The following is an 18202-nucleotide window of genomic DNA, read 5'->3' as shown; positions in this document are numbered from 1 at the left end:
TATATATATATATATATATATAGTCATCAATTATACAGTTTAATTAATATAGTATACATTTATTATATATATAAATCTGAAAAAAAATATATATATATATAAAGAAAAACTTATTTATTTACATAACATTCTATATATATATATTATTAATTAAAATGAAAACTAAAATTTAATCAAAATGAATTAAATTGAAATACATTAATAATATAACACATATTTTAATTAGTATGACTTAAATAAACTTATATACTTCAAAATTATAATTAATACATATATATTTTTTAAATCTTTTTTCACCTATTATCCATACAAAAATAATACTTTGTGTTTGACTTTACATTAGCATTTAACATGAATTAAATGTATGTTACGGTCTGCACTGTTCATCTTCTCCACTTTCTTTTGAAAAAGTGCAAAATTACATGTCGGAGGTGCACCTCTCGTTGCATCCTGTATCTCGCATCGCCTATACATGAAGATGCGAATCCCCTTGCACATCTGCGCCTCCAGCGCCTAGGCGCGCCCCAGACGCATCTTTTCGAACTAAGCACACAATACCACCAGCAATGGTCATCGGAGATATAAACGTAATTACAAGTTCGACTTCGATTATCAAATACCACCAAAAGCGACGGGGCTCGGGTTGCTGTTCTACTAACGACGATGACTCCGATTGTAACCAATTTGTACAGATTTGAAAGAAAACGCAGCCAAAAAAGAATTACATTAACAAAAATATCCGCAACTAAACCCTAATTCTTATTTCTTTGTTCTTTAGAATTCTAGGAAATTGGTTCTTGTCACAGAGTGTATGTATTTAGGGTTTGATTAGAATTGATTTTGAGTATTTGTGGATGATTTATGTTCTTGTACACAAAAACAACACCAACACACACTTGCACCTAGATATACGAATTCAGATCACTCAATGTGAGTCAATCTATATCTCGATAGGGTTTTAGTCCTAAATCAATCTCACTAGATTTGAATTTGTTTTACTCAGATTTTCCACCAAGGAATACAATTCGATTCCTCAATACACATTGCAATATACAAACAAATTCAAAGACTATGACTTAGTTTTTTCTGCTTTAAAGAATTAACATATTTTTCTTTTTCTTGCAACAATATCCAATTTTTTGAAGAAATCTCACATAATCATTTGATCTGATCTCCTATGAAAAGTTATAAATTTTTTCTTCTGCAGAATGACACATCATATAGGCTTCTTGAATATTTTTGATTAGTTATAGAATGAGGTTTGTGCTTGCACCTCAATATTATAAATCTTATCACCTAAAAATTCTTTAAGTTACACTCACTTGTCTACAACCATCATCTTCTGTGAAAGATAATAGAACCCATTTCAATTAATGTAACCAGACTTTGTTTCTATATCAAAGTTTGTCGAATAATGTAATGTTTCACGAACGTTACAAACGTTGAACGATCCTCACATATCAACATGAGACTTTTTCACGTGGTTTGTCCTCACTCGCATGCATAACGAAAAATATTTTCCACTAGATCACTCATCCTTAGATTGTCCTATCGCGATCATATTTAATTTTGGAGTTCTCTTAAGATAGACAACCAAAAAGATAGACGCATCTTGTTGGTATAAGTAACTCAATCAATTCTTTTAAGGTATCATTGATTGTGTAGCCTCATACCTACACAATCTTCGGATCTCTCTCATTCGGTGTATTCGATTCATCCTCATATATATCTCTCTGGTCTAATGGACTTCAGGGAGACACTGCTTGTCCGTACCGCTTGTTACGACGATCACTTTCCACCCTCATCATAACTCGGGATGTACAGGCCCACCAGCTTTCATCTGATTCGTCCTCGAACCACGCTGTACTGGAAGAGTATCGTCTCGGATACCATTTGTATCGCCTCGCAACCGTTACGAACGTTGAAACTACATTTACATACCAGTATGAGACCTTTAAGTGTGGTTTATTCTCACTTGCACATATATCGATAACCGCTTCCCATTAAATCACCCATCATTTGATTGCTCTAGCACAAACACGATTAACTTTGGAGTTATTCCAAATAGACAATCGAAAAGGTAGATACATCTTGTTGGTATGAGTAGCTCAATCAATTATTTTAAACTATCATTGGTTGTGTAGTCATATACCTGCACAACCCTTGGTATGTTCGATTTATCCCCGTATCCTTCTGATCTAGTGGTTTTTGGAGAACCACTTCTTGTCCCTTTCGCTTGCATCGACAATCACTTACCATCCTTATCATAAATCAAGATGTCATAAATAATATGTTATATATTATTGGTTATCAACAGAATTTAAATAGATAATGTAATTTATTTCCAATAAAAAAATTTATTTCTATCCCAATAACATAAATAATAGATAAATTCAAATCAAATAAAAAATATGATAAAATACTCTATAAAAATTAATTCTCCATAATTCTCAATATTAAATTTCACACAAAAATTATTGGATAACATTTTTTATATAAATTCTAGGAATAATTCTTATAGTAGCTAACAGAGGTCGCCGTGGTAGAATTTTTAAAAAAATTTAGAACAATAAATTTAATTCCGAATTTAAATGGATAAAAAAATCTATATAACAATTAGAATCTGAAAATTATGGATAAGCGAATCTATTTTATTTATCGGATATTTTTTTGAGACCAAAATAAAAAATAACTTATATAAATTTTAGTGGTATAAATGTGAATAAATATAAAAATATAGTATTTGGCAATAGTTACAGGTATTCGAATGTCAAAATACATGTTCAAATTCGAAACTAAACCACGACTGCTATATATATATTATTCGAATTTGAACTCTGATTATTTAGATATCCAATTATGTGATGGGTTTTTTTATTTAATTTTGTCAATTCCTAATTTTGAAGTTAGATGTTTTTAATATAAGAAAATAAATTTATCTAACCAAATTAATTATAGGTCAATGTGACAGTGTGGGTTCAATCCAGGTTCATGAGAATAACATCAAAGAATAGAAATGGACAAACATATTCTTAACATATAAGTGAGGAAGCAAGACTTTGGACCCACTCGATGGATCACGACACATGTGCGTATGTCCAATTCAGTCACGTCTCTAAAGTTCAAACGTACAATATAAATAAATAAATATACAAAATCTTGATTTTCTAATATTTTGGATTTTATTTTTTTTATATGGCGGATAACCTAACTTTTACATGTCGTATATACTGATTAGATAAATCTCTATCGATGTGAACGAATTCGTGATATACGTAAAAGGTAAATTAGTCGTACAAGCTCGTTCTTCCACTGTTGTCACAGTTCAAGGAGTTCAGCGTGTTCTACGTTCTCGTGATGTCAATATCTCATTGGATTCTACAGATTTTACACTCATCGGAAAAGTTTGAAAGGGAAAAGGTAGAATTTAGTGATTCTTACCATCCAACATAGGTCATTTACAAGACATATTGCATATTGCATCTACTTCTCACTTTATGCACCATGACTTATTATTTAAATTTCAGTCTTCTTTGTTTTACTTTTTTTGTTGATTATGATGAATTTTAATATATGTATTACCTTTGGTAATCTCTATTGTAACATTATTTATGTATATAAGATTTATCGTTAACAAAAAAAATTAGTCATATCTAACGAACCACAGATGAGCATACAAGAAGTCGTATTCTCAACCTCTCGATATATTGACTCATGGATTTTCCACTGGATTCTAACTATTATTATTATTATTTAGGCATTAAACGTGATTATTTAGTGAATGATTCTAAATAATAATTTCTAAAAAATTCAGGATGGATATGTAGATAACAAAAGATTTAATTTTCTATTATTTTATGGATATTTTAGAAAGTATAAAAAATCTATTTTTTTAATTGTTAAAATAGAAAAATGAATGTGACAGGAGCAAAATAAGACTTTGAGATATGATTGAGAATAATAATGAATACAATATTATTATGTCAAATATTATGTATCTGATTTGTTTCCATTGTATCTATATTTCTTTTTTACTTCGTTTCTTAATTTTCTTATAAATATGTATTTTATTTTTATTTTAATGTAATAATTAAAAAAAAGATGTAGTAATAAAATTGTTCTTGTTCTATTTTTCTCTACTTTTATTTCTTTTTAGTTTCTATATTTTATTTTCCAATAAAAATATGATTTATTGTCATACATAGACGGAACGATGAATTTCAAGATTTTCATTTGTCTAAAATACCACAAAAAATCATACGTTTTGATCAAGAATACTTCCCAATTTCTAGAGATTCGTACATATCGATAGGGATTCATATTATGAGTTTACTTTTATGTTCTCGATAAAATATATTGATAGGTCTATATTATAATTTTTCTATATATCATCAACATCAACATTGCATTAGTCCCAAATTAATTTTTCTATATATATAAACGTTAATTAAAACTCCATCGAAGAAAAGTTTTTATTCATGGAGTGATTCTCATAATTCCTATAATAGAAAAAAGAAACAAAAATCAAATGCTCATGGAACATATAAAAGAGCCGACGTGTGGAAAAGAATTGTGTGTGTTGCATTATGTCGAACTGGTCGAATATTTGTACAGAGAATGTTAACAAACCCTAGAGATACGAGGAACAAATCTCCACCAAATCCATCAAAATAAGAAAACTAGATATATCCAAATATATATATCGATATACACCCCAATAGAATAAGCTTGATTTAAGTGACATTACGAGGAAAAATCTATCCATTCAGTTTAACTAGTGCATTCAGAATATTGAAAATTAAATAAACTGCATTAACAAACGGTTATATACACGTAATATTTACATAAAATTAAATATATCGATAGCTAGGTCTATATTATATGCATGGGATGAGTATATAAGGTAGTTTTTGTACCGAAATTTCACGTAATATTTACATGAAAGTTCGGTGAAAAGAAACCATATGACGAGAAAGGAAATTATAGTGAGAGTGTAATTATATAGAAAGAAGTTACAGTGAGAGTGAACAGAAACAATAATATATGATGAAAATAAGAAAAAGGCAATTTCAACGAAGAAAAATAATAATAATAATAATAATAATAATAATAATAGTAATAGTAATAATAATAATAATAATAATAATAATAATGATGATGATGATGATATCCCTAATCCAAGGCAAGAATACTTCATAATTATATATGGATCGACCCCAAATATTAATTTGAGATATATCATAAGCTAATCGACCTCAACACATGATTCGTGAGTTGTAGAAGGCATTCCTTGGCTTCCCCGAGAATTGATGAAGATCCGTAAACTGACACTGCCAGATACGATCATAAAATCAAACATTAATCATCGAACGAAGACTTAATTAATTCCTATTTATTTTTTGGTCGTTTGGTGAGATGTTAAGTGTATAACTATTAGCCATAAAAAAAATGATATATAAAAATAAAAACACACCGAGCACACCATGGCCGCACTCAACAAAGTGCAACACAAACACATCATGTTCGGTCATATATATAATATATACAAACATATATATACATTACATATACACATGTTTGCAAGAAAAGATCACGTGGCCTATAAGCTATGTATATTTGGGTATACATAAACATGCACATGCATATGTGTGTATGTGTGTTTTATTCACTACAAACGTTGCACTTGTTCCTTTCACCATATTAAAATAAATGCATAATGTGTTGGTTATAAAACATTTGCAACCATGCGAAGTGACAACAAATTAATATTTATGTATAATAGAGATTGTTATCTAAACAACCTGATATACTTTTATCTGTTAGTTTCCTTATATCTAGCAACAACAATATTCTTTCTCCTGTATATATTTCGCTCGTTTGGTATCAATGAAAACACCGAAAACCTTTTGCATTTACCTTCTACTGCAAAGGTTATTATGGTATCAGAGATTTAATACCCTCCGCTTATTTTTTCCTTAATTTTATTTTCCCACCATGTCATCTACATCTGATGACGTTGGTTCTGATCATACAGATCCTCAGGCCTCTTCTTTATCTCCTGTTCGATCAAATTCCCTTGATCCATATTCCAATCCGTTGTTCTTACATGCAGCGGATACATCCAGTATTTCTCTCATTTCTGAGAAATTGATTGGCGAATCAAATTATAATGTTTGGTCCCGATCCATGTCGAAAGCTCTTAATGCCAAGAATAAACTTGGTTTTGTTGATGGGTCTATTCCCCAGCCTTCTTCCACTCATATTGATTCAGGTCTTTGGTCACGTTGTGACGATCTTGTCTGTACTTGGATCAACAACGCCGTATCCCCGGACATTGCCAGTCTCATCGTTTACCTCGACAATGCTCGGGCAGTTTGGTTGAATTTGGAAAATCGATTCAAGCAAACCAATATCTCGAAGATCTATCATATCCAACAGAAGATTGACAGCCTACACCAAGGTTCGTTTGATTTGAATGCATATTTTACTAAACTGACGTCTTTATGGGAGGAGCTCAAGAATCATGAGCCGTTACCTCTGTGTACGTGTGGTGGTTGTTCTTGCGGCATGGCTCGCAAATGGCAGGATCTGTTGGATAGACGCAATGTCGTCCGTTTTCTGATGCGTCTCAATGATTCTTTCACACCCGCTCGCCGTCAGATCTTAATGATGGATCCATTACCGGACATCACTAAAGCTTACAACTTGATTTCTCAAGAAGAACATCAACAGATTCAGCATCCGGCTCCCACCGATTCTGTTGCATTTCAGCTTCAGTCCTCGAATTCTCGCATACGGAATTCCACTGTGTCCTCTCAGTCTCGGGCTCCATCCTCTGCTCGTCCTCGGCCTCACTGTACTCATTGCGGCATGGTCGGACATACGGTCAGTAAATGCTTCAAAATTTATGGATATCCGCAAGGTTATAAATCTGGTCCTTCTGGCTCGTGGTCTTCCCGTGGCAAACTCTCTGCCCAATCTCGCAATTTCCCTCCTGAGGCTGCATTACCTCATATCAATATGATCGGTACAGAGATCCCTGTTTCTGTTGGCACTGCTTCGACCCCTGTTGTAGGTGGTTCCGACAATTTATCTGCATTGGAACAAGCCCGGTCCTTGATTACAGAGTTCAGTTCCCAGCTCAAAGGGCTGAGCAGCTCTCTTGCTGAGTCTAATGTCGCGGCCTCCCAACCCGATCCATCAGGTACAATTTTTTTTAGCCCTGTTTTTTCCAGCTCTGCACCAAATATTTCTTTTTCTTCGGCTACCTGGATTCTAGATACAGGTGCCAGCAACCATGTCTGTTGTGAGCAAGCTATGTTCTCTGAATTACAAGATATTCCTCCGATTTCAGTCACTTTGCCAGATGGATCTCTAATTCCTGTCTTGCAATCTGGCACAGTTGTCATTTCTTCTTCTCTGTCTCTTTCTTCGGTTTTGTTTATTCCCAGCTTTCATTTTAATTTACTGAGCGTGAGTTCACTAACCAAACGCAATTCTATTTCTGTTATTTTTTCCTGTGACTCATTTGTGATTCAGGACCTTTCTCGGGGATTGACGATTGGCACGGGTAGACGTTGTCATGATCTTTATCTCCTTGAAACAGCCCCTGTTTCTGCTCATTCGTTTCCTTCTCGTTTATGCACGGCACTTTCTTCAGCAAGCATAGACATATGGCATCTTCGTCTTGGTCACCCTTCCAACATAAAGATTCATGGTCTTGCAAGTTCCAACCAGCTTCGTTTTTCTCCAGCAAATAATCTGCATTGTCCGATTTGTCCTTTGGCTAAGCAGAAAGCTCTTTCATTTCCTCAATCTGCTCGTTTGTCACAACGCCCATTTGATTTGTTGCATCTCGACATTTGGGGTCCTTTCCATACTTCTACTGTGGATGGACATCGGTTTTTCCTTACCATTGTTGACGATTGTACACGAGTTACATGGGTGTATCTTCTTCGTAATAAGAGTGACGTTTCAATTAAATTTCCACAGTTTATCACTTTTATTGAAACGCAATTCTCTTCTCGTATTAAGTCTATTCGGACGGACAATGCCCCGGAACTTGCTTTTACCGATCTTTTGCTGCAACATGGGATTTTTCATTATTTTTCGTGTCCTTACACACCGCAGAAAACTCGGTTGTCGAACGTAAACATCAACACATTTTAAATGTTGCTCGATCTCTTCTTTTTCAATCAAATATTCCTTTACCTTTCTGGGGAGAATGTGTCCTTGCTGCCGTTTTTTTAATCAATCGAACTCCTACGGCTGTTCTTCAAAATAAAACTCCCTTTGAAGTTCTTACTCACACTAAACCCGATTATGAGCAACTCAGAGTTTTCGGATGTTTATGTTATGTTTCAACTTATTTAAAAGATCGTCATAAATTTTCTCCTCGGGCTCGCCCTTGTGTTTTTATTGGTTATCCTAGTGGTACCAAAGGCTATAAAGTTCTTGATTTAGAAAATAATGTCGTGTCTGTATCTCGTAACATTGTTTTTCACGAGACCACTTTCCCTTTCAAGACATCACCTCTGCCATCTCCTGTCTTGAACCTTTTTCCAGTTTCTCCATCTCCCTTTTATTTGTACGATTCGTTTCCTGATTCTTTCATTCCCAGTTCTCAATTTTCTGCTCCTTCCTCTTCTGTGTCTGTTCCTTCGACTTCAGATTCATCGGGTCTTTCTTGCTCTGCGTCTCCTCTGTCTATTTCTTCTGCTTCTTCGGATCTGATATCTCCTGTTTCAGAGACATCTGCTCGTCCCAACAGACTTACCAGACCTCCAGGTTATTTATCCGACTATCACTGTTACATGATTACCCACAACAAACCCCTGGCTGATTCACCTTCATCGATTTACCCTCTATCTTCATGCCTTACCTATGATAACCTTAGCCCTTCTTATAAATCCTTTGTTTTATCTACCTCTGTCCTCCCTGAACCTACCTCTTATACAAAGGCCGCGAAATTTTCTCAGTGGAGAGATGCCATGCTCTCGGAGCTGGATGCTCTCTCTCGTACAAAGACTTGGTCTGTTTGTTCTTTGCCTGCAGGGAAGCGCCCCATTGGATGTAAATGGGTGTTTAAGACAAAATTCAACCCCGATGGTTCTGTTGAACGGCATAAAGCTCGACTAGTGGCAAAGGGGTTTACACAAATCGAAGGCATTGATTTTTTGGAGACATTCAGTCCCGTCGCCAAGATGACCACGGTACGCACATTGTTGGCCTTGGCTGCTGCGAAAGGTTGGTTGATTCAGCAGATGGATGTATCGAATGCTTTTCTCAATGGCGATTTATCTGAGGAGATTTATATGTCTCTTCCTCCTGGGTTTGCTGATCTTAAGGGGGAGTCTTTTCCGGCAGGATCGGTTTGTCGTCTTCACAAGTCCCTTTATGGACTTAAACAAGCATCGCGCCAATGGAACATCAAGATTTCACAGGTTCTTCTTTCTGCGAGTTATGTTCAGTCCCAGAATGATCATTCTCTTTTTACTAAGACGCAGGGCTCATCTTTTGTTGCGGTTTTGATTTATGTCGACGACATTTTGATTACTGGCAATGATGCTGGTCTGATTCACGCCTTGAAGCAGTGTCTGCAGTCGCAATTTCTTTTGAAAGATCTTGGGGATATGCGTTATTTCCTCGGTTTAGAAATTGCCCGATCTAAACTTGGAATATCGATTTGCCAGCGCAAGTACACCCTCGAGCTCTTGGAAGACTTTGGCATGCTCGGTTGCAAGCCTCTCTCTACTCCCATGGAATTCGGTCTGAAACTTGGCCAAGACTCTGGGGATATCATTTCTGATCCGACTCACTACAGAGCTCTTCTTGGGAAGCTCATCTATCTGTCCATAACTCGCCCAGACATCGGATACGCTGTTACCAAACTTTCGCAGTACATGTCCAAGCCTCGGTCTGATCATTTACAGGCCGCTTATCGTGTTTTGAGGTACCTCAAAGGTTCACCTGGTCAAGGACTGCTTTACCCGGCTAATTCAGATCTTCGTCTCAGCGCTTATACTGATGCCGATTGGGCGGCTTGTCCCGACTCGCGACGTTCGGTCACCGGTTTCTGCGTTTTCTTGGGTGGTTCGCTGATTTCTTGGAAGTCTAAGAAACAACGTACAATTTCCCGTAGTTCAGCAGAATCCGAATATAGAGCCATGGCGCAGACTTCTTGTGAACTTGTTTGGATTGCCGCTTTGCTGAAAGATCTGAATATTCATTGTCCTCAACCGATTTCGCTTTTCTGCGATAATCAATCTGCAGTCCATATTGCTAATAACCCAGTTTATCACGAACGCACGAAACATATTGAGCTCGATTGTCATTTCGTCCGAGACAAAATCAAGGATGGTTTTCTCAAGCCGCTGCATGTTTCCTCGCGTGACCAGCTTGCTGATTTTCTTACAAAGGCGGTAACTGCGGATCATTTCAGACATCTCTTGTCCAAGATGGGAACTCATTCTCTTTATTCCCATCTTGAGGGGGAGTAATAGAGATTGTTATCTAAACAACCTGATATACTTTTATCTGTTAGTTTCCTTATATCTAGCAACAACAATATTCTTTCTCCTGTATATATTTCGCTCGTTTGGTATCAATGAAAACACCGAAAACCTTTTGCATTTACCTTCTACTGCAAAGGTTATTAATGTATCATTTATGCACAATTGAAGCATATTTAGAATCGCTGCATACATCATTTAACATAATTATAAGTTGAAAGGAACCGGTGACATAGAACTCTCCTATACATAATTTTGTTTTAGTTACTAGAATCCGACAAAAAATTAAACTAGAAGAATTCCTGTAATACGGGTTTTAATCTGGGATATGAACTATCTTTTTATTAATTTGTGTAGTGACAAGTTTGACGACTCATTTAAATTAAAATCTATAAAAAAAAATTAAATTTAAGAATCTTGTGTTGTCATATGATATATGATTCAAGAACGTACCTCCATGGAAGCAGGTGATCGGTGGTTTTGATGGTAATTAATTAAAGATCGAGAAAGGGCTCCATTTGTTGATTATAGTCATAGACTCTTGTGCCACGTCACTCATCCCCGTGTTATTACAAGCAACGAATCCATTGCTAGGGCTCGGTTCTTCCATCCCTTGGACAGAATCCTCTCCGGTTTCGAAAGAACTCCAGTTCGAGTTCGTGCCCAAGTGGTCGTTCACGTCGCTGGTCTTCATATGATGAACCACAGCTTCTGATGCTGATCTTTCCTTCATCATTAACTTCTCTTTCGTTCTCTCCTTAGCTCGCTCCCTCGCCTTCACTCTAGCGTCCTTTGGGATCTTCCTTAAGATAGGGTTTCTCGATTGTGATCTCTTCTTCTTATCTTTGGCCGACTTTTCCTCCATCTCTTTCGTTGCTGCTGATGCAACTTCGCATAGATTTGTGGGCATGTCTTAAATCGACGCAAAATTATAATAAGCTTGTAGTTATAAAGATTGAAACTTTATAATATGCTAAAACGACAAAAGCGTAAGCCTTAGTGCGTACCCTTGTTCATGTTGCTTCCTTCCTGGCCGATCCAGCCAGATGCAACCTCGTCGAGATCAGGCCGTCCTTCAATAGTTATAGACATAAGTTTAGAGCGACAAAGATCGAAACTTTTTAGGTCTAAGTGCAAAGGGTATGTATTTGCTTACGCGTTTGCGATTCCTCGCTGCTCAAACCATTGTTAAATTGCTGTGGGGGGCTTCTTGCGAGCTTCTTGATCTCGGGCTTGGCTTGTGTGAGCAACCAGCTGACTGTCTTGCTTGCTTTGTCGAATCCGAGCATGTCTTGTAAGCCGAAGAACTCTCTAGCCACCTCAAGCGACAGTCTCATCCTTCGGTCCCTAAGCCCTTTCGCCGTGTAGATTTTGCTATGCCTATCCGTTTTGCTTGCTCTTTTCTTAGAGGCTTGAGTTGGGACTCGATGATTCGAGATTTCCTTGGAATCTTCCATGCGAACGTTGGTCTCTGAGGCGTCAAAGCTTTGGTCTTCCACCGTCTTGTTCAAGGGAAGGAGATTTAGAGATGTTTGATAATGGTGATAAGGATTTCGGTTATCGTTTTCATTGTTCGGTTGGAGGAACACGGCGTAAAGGCTTTCTGGGTCGAATTCAAATTGAGGAATGGCTTCGGATATTGGTTTCGGGTTCGGATTACTCAAGATGCCGTGAAAGGAAGGGGAGGGGATAAAGGCTGGCAGTATTCGCGAGGAATGGTCATTGTAAGGCCAAAACACAAGGTCATTGGTGTTGGCCATGTCTTTTTTGAGGTTGAACCAATGGATAGTTAAACCCTAAAAACACATTTGAGAATGAGACTTACATATTCTGCTCTTCCTCAAAACCGAAACGAGAAGGAAAAAAGAAAAAGCAAAGAAAACAATAAAATCTGGAGTTGCCTATAGAGGCGAGAAAGCCGTGTTCCACAAAATGTGAAAGCAATCCCTGCAAAAATTATAATTAGAAAGAAAAAAAAAAGAGAGAGAGATGTGGTGATTAGTTAGCCATGTATAACACAGTTTTAGTTGAAGAGAATCTGCATTTGCATGCATATGTTTGTATGATAAGAGAGAGAGAGAGAGAGAGAGAGAGAGAGAGAGAGAGTACATTTGCTGAAGCAAAGGACGAGCAGAGAGTTGAGAAGGACAGCACAGGCAATGTGCTCCGAATGAGTCTATATGCTATGAAAGAGAGAGAGAGAGAGAGAGAGAGAGAGAGAGAGAGAGAGTTAGTTCACAATGGGGAAAAAAGAACCCCAAGTGGATGCTTTTGAAAGGGAAATTTATTTGCAGGATGCTTTTTATTTATTTTCTCTTTTTGGTATTAAAAAAAATACAATTTGAATATCTAAGTGTTCGCTAAATGGAAGTGATGGATGCACATATAGTTCAACTACTTTAGAAATAGACAGTTTAGTCTGCAGATGCATGCTGCAGCAAAGTATATATATGCACTGCTACATTCCTATTCTATCGTTCTGATTCACATGCATCAGAATTATTGTAATGAATATATCTTAAAAGGTTCTAATATAAAGCATGAATATATTTTGAAATATTTTTAATAGTTGTTGTTTATAATAGCCTAAAATATTCTCTTACATAGATTTCAATATTTGTTGTAAAAGATTTGAAAATCTGAGTTATTTTATATGAGTAAGGAAAGTGACAAAAAAAGGAATTAAAAAAAATATAAATAATATTTTTGTGTGTCAAAAATATATATATATATTCAATTTGGTTAGTTCAACCGGTGTAATTGGGATGCAAAACGTTTGTCTCATCCCGAATTCGAGTCTCAAGTTGGGGAGAAAAACGTAATTCAAATCATTTGTCTTACTCCCAATCCTGGAATTCATCTGAATTTCGAGTAAAGATACCCGATTATAAAAAATTAAATTAGAGGTAAGAGTTTATAAGATTTTAAAAAGATGTAAAACTCAAAGGTTTTTCAAAAATCGTCGAGAGAATTCATACTTGTTTTCAAATATTCTAGAAGATAAAAACAAACTCGAAATTAACTTTAAATTCCATATACCATTGGATTTATTTTTTCTCGGATGGTATATTCAAAGTTGTAAAGGTGATGGGCTTTTTGCTATGAATGGCGGTTAGCGTCGTGCTTTTATGAGGTATGCGTTATTAATTTTACCACACGAGGTTCACAAAACGACAAAATTGCACGGAATTTCTGCAATTTACTAACAGTATATTAATAATATGTTGTCCAGATTCTGTATATAATTCAAATTAAATAAGGATAGGAAAAAAAATTATAAAAAAAAAACTATGTAATGAAATTTAACAAATTTATAATTTGATTTAGTCCAATTTGGTTAGAATTTTATCAAAATTAATTTGAATCTAAATTATTGAATCAAACTAAAAACCAAATAAATTCATTGAATTTTGAAATGGAATAAAAGCAAATTAATTTGCGTGTACGTGTGTGTATATATATATGTGTATGTATGCATGCATGCACGTACGTGTATATGCATGCACGTACGTGCGTGTGATGTATGTATGTATGTATGTATGTATGTATGTATGTATGTATGTATGTATGTATGTATGTATGTATGTATGTATGTATGTATGTATGTATGTATGTATGTATGTATGTATGTATGTATGTATGTATGTATGTATGTATGTATGTATGTATGTATGTATGTATGTATGTATGCGTTTGCTTTTGAACAAGGGAAGAGATCAATCTCGGATACATATATAAACAAATATATGTCACACAAAATATCGTTAGCCTCAAAGCAAAATATCCATATAATGCCCATTATGACATTTATGGTTGTGGTTGTGGAAATGTTAAATGATAATTACTTACTTATTATATGGTGGTTGCATTTTGACGTTATTGTCGCTGCTGACATATGTTAAATGTTGTTTAATTATTCCGTACACTTGGGCCAATCGTGTGTGCATATGAGCCATAACATGATTAGAGACCAAGTTTCACCAGCTTAGTGATGAATAATGATAATGATAATGATGCAACTTTCAATTGAATTTTCAGTTGGGAGATAATCAAAACAATGATGTGGAAGTGTAAAACGGAAGGCTTAATTAATGGTTGTATTTGACTTACAAATCTGTATTTTTTTTATATTCTTCAAAATAAAATATATTTCACTTAAAAGTTTGAATCTATATATATATATATATATATTAAGTATAATATTTTTATTCATCTCAAACGTTATTGCGAGTCTAAGAGGAAGAGAGACGTGGGAGGGAAATAGAGTTCAAGATGCAATGGAATAGATTGTTCGGTCCAGCAATTAGTTAGGTGGTATTATTTTATGTAGACGTAATATAACAAATGAAACTAACAAGGTTTATTTGGAATATTTTATAATAGATATATTGCGTATATAATTCGAGAAAAACATAATTTATCTCGGTGTCAAATTTCAAATTAAATTAATAAAATAAGAAATCGAAGATGGAAACGAAAAGAAATGGAAGTTTGAATAAATTAATATTTTTAAAATAAAAATTGAATCAATGTAGAATATCGAAACGTTGATATAAAATTCATATAAAAATTTAGATATATTTTTTTATAAAATCTAAATAATTGATATCATAAATAATCAAATCAAAGTATAACCAAAATCTAATTTTTTTGCGGCTAATTAACAATAGTCGTGGATTAAATAATGATTATTTAGGATTATTATAGAAGAAAATTCTTAGATTCAAACATTATTAAAAACAAGGGGCAGGTTTTCATGCAATTATAGTGTTTTGGGGGAAAAAAGTGGCTGAGCTCCATTATCCTTGGGGAATTTTTTATTCAGAAATATTATTTTTTATTTGGAACACAAAATTATATCATATTCCAACCAATACCCAAAAACAGTTTTTTTCACATCACACACAAACTTATAAAAAAAATAACAAATAAATACATAAACTATTAATTTTAAAAAAAAATATGAACTCTTCTTAAATTGCAAATTAAACTAAATGTTTTAAATGATTTTAAAAAACAATCATGTCATATGATGACTTTTAGAAGTTATTTAAAATTTAGAATTTAAATTTACGGCGGTTTTAAAAGTCTTTTAAAAGTTCAAGATTTTAATTTCATTATTTTTAAGAAGTTGAAGGTATAATAAAGGAATTAGGAAGAAATTTTGTATTTATCTGAAAATTTTAAATTTTATATATTTATATGATATTTATTTAAAATTTTGATAACAATATGTGACTTTTTGCAACAACAAAAAAACAATAATACATAACAGTATGTTAAATAGAAAACATAAAATATACTAAAAAATAAATAATACTTGAATGCTTATGAATAGCTTTGAGTATTGTAGAATGGATATAAAATTATAGGGTTTGAACCATCAAAAAAAAATTATAGGGTTTGTAATGATTTTTTTATAAAATCTTTGAGTGTATGTAGTAGAAAAAATTGAAATGGTGAAGATAGTTATGTATTTCAAAGGAGAATAACAAAAACCAACGCAAATTTAGAAATATGTCAATCTCTTGCACAAGTTTTTAATTTGATAAAATTAAATTCGTTCGAACTTAAAATGTCTCAAATACTTACACCAAATTCTAAAATTATTAACTAAAATAAAAAAATAAAACTTGAATAGATAAATTCTAAAAATCTTTAAATTTCTATCATTTTCATTAGTGTGACAGGTGAAATAACAATACACATCATTAGGTATGAACATAATATCCAAAAAACTAGAACCGATTTGTTATTTGATTTGTATTTGGATCAAAATTTTAGATATCCAAAATTCATGAATTGGATACAAATATTTATTTCAAAATATTTATTAGATACGAATCAAATACAAATATCAAAATCGAATTTTCTGACATGTCCTATATGATACGTATTTTTTACTAATATTATTAAATAAATGAATCATTTGATATAGAAGTTTAGAATGATTTATCTTTACAAATTTTTGATAAAGATTCAAGATATGTTTTCTATATATGAAAATTTAGGATTTTTAATCTTTTGAATATGAAAGTTATGATGATAATATTTTGGATTTTGAACTTTAAATGTGGTAAATTATTATTGTGTTTATATTTGAGTTGATTTAGGATCAATATTTATATTATGAATTTCGATAGTTTATATTTGATAGATTATACATATTATATGTATTTGAGTTTGTTTTTGTAATTTTATTTTTCATTTGTTTCATATCGAATAGATATTCATAAATATATGTGACTTTTATGGATATTCAAAATTGCAGATATCCGAAAATTACGAATCGGATATGGATATCAAAATTGAATATTTATTCAGATCGGATACGGATATAAAAAAAATTTAAATATCCAATTTGTACTCACCCTTGTGTATCATCTAATTCCCAAAGTGTGTCGACGAGTAAAATTTAATAATTAAAAAAACAAATTAAAAATAAAAATATATACACATATATATAGACTTACATATATACATACAGACATACTTACAGTTATAAGAACATATATATATAGAGAGAGACCTATACAGACATGCATGCATATAAATACATGTATTAATGTATATCTATATGTATAGATGTATATATGTGTGTGTATATATATGTATATGTGTTTATATATATATATATATGTGTGTATATCAATTTATGTGTATGTATATGTATGTATATATGTATGCATGCATGTACATATTTTTTATTTTTATTCTTAATTTTTTTAAAATTTTAATTTTTTTTCTATTTTTTAGCCACGTGACAAGTTTTTGATGATATAATATATATATTGTTTACGTCATATCGCTTTAACGAAAATGGAAAACATTTAGCGTCGCTTAAACCGTGTTGGAAATTACTAGGATTTGGAGTAGGTTTTGACATATTTTAAATTCGGGTATAGGGTTTTATTAAATTAAAAATTCTTGTAGAATATTAATATATTCTAATAAATTCGTGTGGGTTTTTTGTTATTTTTTCATTTCAAAATATTTTAAACTTACAGGATACAAAAACGGAATCTATAAAATTAAAAATTATATTTAATCAATTGTGAAATAATATTTCCTTAATTGAATTCAATTTAGTCAACAATATCAAGTGACATGCAAAATAATATCATAATTTGAATATACCTACCCTAGTAAATTCTTGTAATTACGACAATTCTGTCGGTATCAAATTCAAATATATTTGTGTATTCTATATAGTCCAATAATGATGAAATATCTCAAGTTGTATAATTTTAACAGACACCAAATTCTTTCCAAGTTCATGATTTTTTTCTTTAATTGTATTGTCGTAGAGAGAGAAAATTCACGTGGCAATTGAAACCCTACAGGAGAATAATGAAATCTTTTATGCACTGTTTCAGTCTGCAATTGCCTCTCTCTCTCTCCCTCTCTCTCTCTCTCTCTCTCTCTCTCTCACACACACACACACACATATACACTGAATAGTCATCGACGTCGCTTTACCTAAAAATGAGACACTCTCGTGCTTATCCTGTAAGCATTTGACATCATTGTTTCTCTTTTATTTTATAATGGACCGTCCATACATTGAACATATCTAACATTTCTGTCTTGAATACTTAAGATAAAAATGGCATACGCCTCATGGCCACACCAGTGACCATACTCAATCATCATGTAGCATTCTCTCGCAAGACCCTATATATATGCACTGC

The 18202-nt window shown here is 33.2% G+C and overlaps 1 protein-coding gene across 3 annotated transcripts; it reads right to left on the bottom strand.

Moving 5' to 3' along the window:
• Positions 1-5106: 5106 nt before the first annotated feature.
• Positions 5107-12713, bottom strand: LOC104821848 (transcription factor TCP18-like). 3 transcript variants are annotated; one of them, XM_010552860.2, is made up of 5 exons: positions 12621-12713; positions 11668-12458; positions 11519-11584; positions 10965-11399; positions 5107-5330 (listed from the first exon to the last, which is right to left on the bottom strand). In XM_010552860.2, exons 2-4 carry the CDS (start codon positions 12269-12271, stop codon positions 11002-11004), a joined length of 1068 nt encoding a protein of 355 aa, XP_010551162.1. In that variant the 5' UTR covers positions 12272-12458; positions 12621-12713; the 3' UTR covers positions 5107-5330; positions 10965-11001. The 3 variants fall into 3 exon arrangements, with proteins under 3 accessions (XP_010551162.1, XP_010551161.1, XP_019058994.1); XM_010552859.2 differs by having other exon boundaries at positions 5113-5330; positions 10965-11423; XM_019203449.1 differs by lacking the exon at positions 12621-12713 and having other exon boundaries at positions 5113-5330; positions 10965-11423; positions 11668-12588.
• Between the last annotated feature and the right edge of the window lie 5489 nt (positions 12714-18202).

This window comes from Tarenaya hassleriana, unplaced genomic scaffold (genome assembly GCF_000463585.1).
Source record: "Tarenaya hassleriana unplaced genomic scaffold, ASM46358v1 Cleome34, whole genome shotgun sequence".
NCBI lineage: Eukaryota > Viridiplantae > Streptophyta > Magnoliopsida > Brassicales > Cleomaceae > Tarenaya > Tarenaya hassleriana.
The sequence above is the reverse complement of the archived record's forward strand: the minus strand, read 5'-3'. Positions and strand labels throughout refer to the sequence as shown.

Coding starts and splice junctions, on each gene's coding strand:
- LOC104821848 (XM_010552859.2), bottom strand. CDS start 12,271: ATGGCCAACACCAATGACCTTGTGTTTTGGCCTTACAATGACCATTCC. Junction 11,585..11,667: donor CAGCGAGGAATCGCAAACGC/GTAAGCAAATAC, acceptor TAACTATTGAAG/GACGGCCTGATCTCGACGAG. Junction 11,424..11,518: donor AGGAAGCAACATGAACAAGG/GTACGCACTAAG, acceptor CGTCGATTTAAG/ACATGCCCACAAATCTATGC.